The sequence below is a fragment of the Panthera onca genome, chromosome B3, assembly GCF_046562875.1.
Source record: "Panthera onca isolate mPanOnc1 chromosome B3, mPanOnc1 haplotype 2, whole genome shotgun sequence".
Classification (NCBI taxonomy): domain Eukaryota; kingdom Metazoa; phylum Chordata; class Mammalia; order Carnivora; family Felidae; genus Panthera; species Panthera onca.
Window position 1 is genome coordinate 95,251,959 of NC_138344.1, and position 7,113 is coordinate 95,259,071.

A 7,113-nucleotide genomic window follows, 5' to 3' on the forward strand; every position below is an offset into this window, starting at 1 on the left:
CTCAAGCGGGTTCTCTTTCCTTTGGGAAAGAGGGGCTGGGTAGAGAGGAGAAATTAAGATGCACAGAGGTAGGAGAAAGTGAAACTTTTCTGGCCTGAGCCAAAAAGGGAACTAGGAAGACAAGAAAGAAAAGGGGCAGATGGAGCGCTGGAGGGCCAAAGCTCACCCCTCCCAACCCCCTCGTGACCACCACCTCAAACACTCAAGCCAGGAAAAACACAGCAGAGACAGTAAAAAAAGGCTGGGTCAGATCTCCTGCCTCCTTCCCCACACACCTGCCCATGGCACACACCACGTTCCCAGAGAGTTTAAGTATTCAAAGTCCCCTTGCACCCACACCCACTCTGCAGTAAGTTCCAGGGTCTGCAGGGAAAGCTCTACAAACACTCATACCCTTTGCCCAGGGACAGCCATTGACCTAGCAGTGCAGCGCTGGGGTCCAAACCCTGGAGTGATACCAAAGGCAGCAGTTGAGTGTCCAGCACACCCTGACCCTAGGAGAGCTGTAGCAGAGTGGTGGCTGCTGTCCCCTCCATAGCTGTTCTCTTAACCTTCCTACCATACCTCTGAGATCACAAAAGTTGTTTCCTTTGTGGCACTGCCTGCTGGTCCCAGGAAACGAGGCACATTTCAACCAGAGTCTGGGTGTGTGTGTGAGTGAGTGTATCTTTCAATCCCGAAAGCCAAGGGTGCCAACTGCTGACAGGCAAAGGAACCTAGATCTGCTCTTGAGGACTTAAAAATCTCCAAATTAACAAGCTCGCCCTTCTCTCGGTCCTAACCGGCCCAAACCTGGGTTTTCCAGAGAACTGTCGTTGTGTTCCTGTTGCAGCGAGCTGGTGTCCTGCCCCGGAGCCAAGACGCGCAGACTTGGCCATCCGTTCATTCATGCATTTGCTCATCCATTCACATAAACATGTCCCTTAATTGTGTCTGGCACCGAGAATCTTGCCTGCTATTTTCCCCTCCCCAAGTCAGTATTCATGGCAACGCTGGTGCAGAACGCAACTCAACTGTCACCCCACTTCCTGAGCCGGAAAACGAAGTCATGTAAGCATTCACCAAGAAGAAGAAGGAAAAAAAAAAAAAAAAAGGAAAAGGTGGAGAAAAGGAGGAGGCGGGAGACGGAGAGGGATGGGGAGCTCACTGGGGTCACATTCGGAGCTTCCCTTCGGGGGAAACCACGGCACAGACACCGCGGCAATGCAAGGAGCCAAATCATTATTAAATCAAGGACTGCTAGAGCTCTGTTCCCCAGCGGGGATAAATCAAGTGCAAAGCCACTCGTTCGCAAGAGTGCAATGTTGCCGGCTCGACCCAACTCCCAGCCCCAACCGAGGCGCTGGGGGAGCGGCTCGCAACCCAACCCGCAGCGCGCTCGCTGCCTCCTCACCGCTCCCAATAACGTGATGAAGTGTAAATCAAATACCACGCCGGGAGGGGCCCCGGAACGGCGCGAGTCGTGCATTTTCGCTCGCCAGCCTATGTTGCCTAAGAATCACAAGGTCACGATACCGTCGCGATTGCACTCACCGTATACTCCTTGGCCAGAGATCCCTTCCAGGAGGACTGTCAGCAGCCACACGAGACCGTACACTAAATCCATCTTCACGTGAACATGAACATATCCAGCCCAGGGGGGATGCAGCGGGACCTTCCGGAGGCCGGCGGCCAGCCGAGCGCGCTCCACTCGCGCCCGGGCCGAGCCGAGGTGCCCAGGAACCGCTCGCCGAAGAAGGAAGCGCCGTCCGTCTGTCCTTCTCCGGCGGCGGCCGTGAGCGGAGCGCAGGAGCCCCGCACACCCCACACTCATGCACACACACACACACACACACACACGCACACACACACTCCCACAACACAATACCCCGACACACACTCACACGCACGCAGCACTCACACCGGGCGCCTGGGAAAATCGCAGGCGCCGGGGAGGAGCAGGGGGCGTGATGGGAAGGGGACCGGGAGGCGAAGTGTTCTTCAGGGTAGCGGGCTCGAGTCTCCGCAGCGACGGCGGCGGCGGCGCGCTGGGCTGGCGGCGGACGCGGGCCAGGGGCCGGGGGTGCCGAGCGCTGCAAGCCTGACGCGGGCAGCCACGGAGCAGGAAGTGGCCTCTGACTCGCGGCACGGAGCAGGGGCTTCCTCGCGTGGATTCGCCTTTACAAAGTAACTCGTGAAGGTCCCCGGAGGAGCGTCAAGCGGCGGCAGCGGCCCGCCCGCCCGCAGTCCGGAGCCCCCAGCCCTGCTGTCTTGCCTTCCCCCATTCCATCAGTTGCCATTGCAACGCCAATCCTGTTACACGATACAGGCTCGCATCTCCGAGCGGGGAGAGGAGGAAGAGGAGGAGGAGGAAGAGGAGGAGTGGGGCCAGGGGGACGGGGGTGGGGAGGCAGGGAAGGGAGGGGGGGGGGGGAGAAGGAGGAGAGGGACCGAAGAGGAGCAGAGTGTGCTTCTGGAGCTCTCTCCGGCACCAGCCTCAGCCGCCGCCGCCGCCGCCACCACCGTTCTCCAAAATAGCCTTTAGTGCCCCGCCAGCGAAGAGAGGGCTTCGGGCGGCCGCACAGATTCCGGGAGCCGAAAGCAGAGTCCAGGCACCGCCACTTGCAAGGGAGGGAGAATGCCAAGCCGAGACCGGATCCGCACACACGTCTACGCGTGCCCACCGGCACCGCGCGCGTCCTCTTCGCTTCCGCGCCGCCCCCGCCAGGTGGAGGGGTGGGGGCGGTCGGGACAGGCGGGAGTTTAGAGCAGGGAGCCGCAGAAGGGGTTCCCCGCCTGGGCTAACGTAGTGCTGGCATCCAGAGGTGAACGCGGGAGCGGCCGCCTGAAGAGGACACCCGGCTGCGTGGCCGCCGCTCGGGCCCCAGCTGCGGCAGAGGTGTCGGGCCAGGCGGCGGAGCGCCCAGGGCTCGACGCCGGCCGGAATCCCTGGCTGTGCGCGGGGGTGCGCGCCGCGGAGGCGAGAGGAGGAGGAGGAGGAGGAGGAGGGCGAAGGCGAAGCCGAGAGCGGGCGGACGGGCTGCCGGGCTGCCAGAGACGGAGGCTGTGTGTGGTCACGTTGTGCGCTACGTGCTGAGAGCGCGAGCTGCTAGCCGCAGCTGGGCGACGTCAAAGCCGGGTGCGCGGCTCTGCCGCCTGCCTCCGCGCCTCCTCTGCCTCCTCTGCTCCGCCTTCGCTCTGCCTGCCTGTGTCAGCCGAGGAGCTCATCAGTATGGACAGCGCCAAGAGGCTCCGCGAGGCCGGCGGCATCCGGCCTCCAGCTTTCCCCGCCGAGGCCCTCCCCCAACTCCCTGGGAGCTCCGCGGCGGCGGACCACCGTTATCATGCCCGACGCCGCTGTTTGCGCTTGCACGCCGAAGGGCCGGCTGCCACCCTAGACCAGGGTAATTACAGCACACACCGTCTCCTCCCCGTCGCCCAAGGTCTTCCAGGACCCGTTCTACTTGACTAGAGGGCAGAACAGGCCAGGGCACTTAGAAACGGCACAGTTTCTTCCCCATTTCCGTCCTTTTTAAATGGAATTGTGGTCAGCGCGGCAATGAAATGCCTCTCCTCTCTAGGAGAGGAGACACTGGGAGTTCAGAGCTTAGTTTATTTAACATGCAGTGTCTCCTACTAAAGTTAACTGCTTTGAAAATCTTTTCTCTTTTGTGAAAGACAGTGTCTCACAGGGGCAGAGCTAGCTAGCTAGCTCTGATATTTGGGGAGCTTAAGAAATTCAGTTACAAAAGGATTAGAAAACTCGAGGCATCTTTACTTTGGAGCAAGTGTAGAAATACTTAGCCCAATTTTAATAGGGAAAAACTGGGAATATAGTAGTGATTTGTGATTTGCTTCTATAACCACAATAATTAATGCTTCCTGCGTGCAATCCACTTTCTTGAATATATTCTTCACTATTCGAACAGCATATGGATAGGGAAGTGATAAAAATAGCTACAACGTGCATTTATACGTGTGTTACAAAAGTAATTGCTATGAAAAATCTGAAGCATAGTATTCATTTATCTGCTCCCATAATAGATTAGTGCTGCAGTTCCCTCTCCCCCTGCTACTTCTGCTGTGGGGAGGGAACTCCAAGCAAGAGAAAATGAATAGTCCCCGTTGTTTCCACCAAGGTCCTTTATCTCACTTAAGTGAATTATGTATATCATCTTTGTAGGGTGGGATCTACTGCTTACCCTCTGGATTTCCAAGATAGGAGGAACCAAGAATGGGTTCCAAGAATGGGATGGTGAAAGCGTCCCAATGGACGCTTCACTGAGTGTTGAGGACCCCTTCCTTATGAAATGCCACTTTCACATGGATGGAATTAAGTGTCATTTTAGAAGCAAAATTCAATGTGTGGCACTTCTGAAAAGAATGAGTGACGTTCACTCACTGGCCACTTGTATGGGGAGGATGGGGGTGGGAATTGTCTTAAGTTTCTGAAGATCTGTCTTTAAAAAAAAAAAAATCATTCCTGCATAGTACAGCATAGCAGCTTCAAGGGGCAGTAAACTGCAACTCTCAGACAGCAGCTCACAATGTATATTGTCCATGAGACACTTGCAGATTTTAGCTGCTCGTGTTCTGAAGTAGTATTTAACCTGCATATTGGCACTATCCCCTTTTTTTTAGGGGTGGGGGACTCATATTGAATCATTTGCTCTTTGAGTGTTTGCAGGACTCTAGACTGAAATATCTTAATATCCCAGAATGTCAGTGTATCACATTTGCAAAGGAATCCAGACTAAGTGACTATCCCTAATGGGGATTATTTTCCTTAACTTTCAACATTAGGATGTTAGCTTCAGGGAGTCAGGGCCTCTATTTTCCACGTAGTGCACACCTCTGTCTAGGGAAGGACCCTACACCCATGGAACCCTCAGCAGTTTCTGAATGAACTATTCAGAGCTTGGAAAGAACCTGGACATTGTGGAATTTATTTCAGTTGAGGAAATAGCCAGGTGTATCTACTCTGGGCCAGGCCTAATTCTGGATATTGGACATTCAAAAATATGTCAGACAGAATCCCTTACTTTAAGAAACAGACAATCTAGTGGACAGGGTGTGTTGGTCAACACATGCACTACTATCTCTGTTGACACGATAACTTTTATATAAGTAAACAAAGTCCTAGGGCATAGGGTGGCAAACTCTATGTGCAACCATTAATTCAGTTAACATGACAGTAAAAATAAAAAATTGCACTGGATTTAATATAGGGGTTTTTGTTCCTATGAAAATCCTGGATAGATAATTTTTGGGAAAAAATGGCCAGTTCAACCAATCAAAGTATTATTTTATAAATTTATTTTTATTTTTGATATTCAGCATTTTATATCTGCTCTGACCAAACAGGCCTGATGTATTCAGCCACACCTAGCACTAGCTACTGAAGGCCTCCAGGTGGTGAGCCTGAGCTGAGGCTTGAGGATGGGAAGGGAGATGGTTTATTAGAGGAGAGGAGCTCTAGAAGACAGGTCCAAGAGCTATAATGAAATCGGACCCAGGACACTCTGTGTAGCCCAATTAGAGCAGTTTCCTATAGGAGCAGTATAAATAACCTATGGAATACTAGCTTCTTGGATGTTGCATTGTGGATATAGATGTTGCTTTGAGCCCAAAGGAATCCCACATTATATTACTGCCAGGGCCCACTCAAGAGTATTCTGTCTCTAACAAGAAGAGCAATGAACACTTTATCATTTGCAATTACAGGGCCATGAAAATTTAGGGGCTCCCCTCTGACAACCCTAATTACCTTAACAATGTGTTATAGTTTTATTGACTATGGTTTCTGTTTAATTTTTATCTCCATTTTCCAGTATGAGCATGACATTCCAACCTCGGTTGCATCAGAGAGGCAATGTCATAGAGGGAGTCAGGGCTCGGGACAAGATACACCAAGGTAGTGGGACAGAAAAAAGAAAAACTAGTAACTCTGGAGATACAGCTGAGTAGGGAAAAATTGGAATATTAGTGACAAATCTGCCCTTTCTTTCTAATCTAGCTTCTTCCCACAAAGCCAATACAAGGCCTTGTATGTTATTTATGGTTACTCCCTGTTTCCTCCACTGGCCCTTTTAAATCACATATACACTACTCCCTGTCCTGTTTATAAAACCAAACAAGAATGTAGAAATCATCAGGAGTATATAGGTAATCTCTCAGAAATTGTACACCCTGATCTGTTGCCCCACACTTCTTTGTGCTTGCTGTAGTCTTTTGGTCACAGATTCCTGGTTTATATCACAGCTTATTGGGACTATAACCCACCCTGAATCATACCTTTCTTGTCTGTGTGTATGTACCCCTGGCCTAATCCTTTTATCCTGAGGCTAAATCTATTTCTGACATTTCCAAAACCTGTTAGGGCAAACTCTATTGTTCTGTGGCTCAGACATGCACCTGAGACCCCATACTATCACTCCCTCAACCTCTGTCCAATGGACCAGTGCTCTTGAAAGCTAATCCACTCTGATTAAACCCTAAAATGGAACCATTCCTGTAGGGTACAAAATCTTCTGTCCTGGTAAGTTTCCTCTAGCCAAGTGCCTTTCCACCTAGTTTTATTTTCTCCTACTTAGTAATACCTTCCAGGATGCAAGCTTAGAAATCTAAGCAGCATCACCTAGAATTGACAGTTTCAGACAGTAAGACATGATTTACCTTCTGAGAGACAAAGCATAGTATTGGGGATTCTAGGTCTGGTCATTTCCAGGAAGCAGGTAGGGGACACTTGTTCATAAACAGCAGAACTGAGACAGACACTGGTGTTGAGTATGAGACAAGGATTTCATTTTGAGAAACAGGACTGTCCCTTAGCAAGGCTTTAGTGGGAACAAAAAGGGAAATGAGAACGGTAACTGCTAATATTCTAAATAAAGAAGCACAGCAAATCCCCGTTGTATGGACTGAGAGAAGTCAAGGAGAGATATATGGCTTGAGGAAGCAACAAAATACCCGAAGGTTAATCCCTAGAGGTAGTAAATCCAGGGTCTAAATTAAAAAAAAAAAAAAAAAAAAAAAAAAAAGAGGTACCTAGGAAAGGCTCATTATATCGATACTGTTTTGAGAGGATGCCAAGGTAATTTGTTACCAGATGATGGGGCTAAGGTCTCAGATATA

At 51.0% G+C, this 7,113-nt stretch overlaps 1 protein-coding gene across 1 annotated transcript in view; it reads right to left on the reverse strand.

Moving 5' to 3' along the window:
- The window catches only part of MDGA2 (MAM domain containing glycosylphosphatidylinositol anchor 2), an 867,659-nt gene extending 864,748 nt beyond the window's left edge, over positions 1-2,911 (reverse strand). The window contains exon 1 of the mRNA XM_060619633.3: positions 1,534-2,911. Within this exon, the coding sequence (XP_060475616.1) occupies positions 1,534-1,813 (280 nt within the window). The 5' untranslated portion in view covers positions 1,814-2,911. The remainder of the gene's footprint in view (positions 1-1,533) is intronic.
- Positions 2,912-7,113: the final 4,202 nt, after the last annotated feature.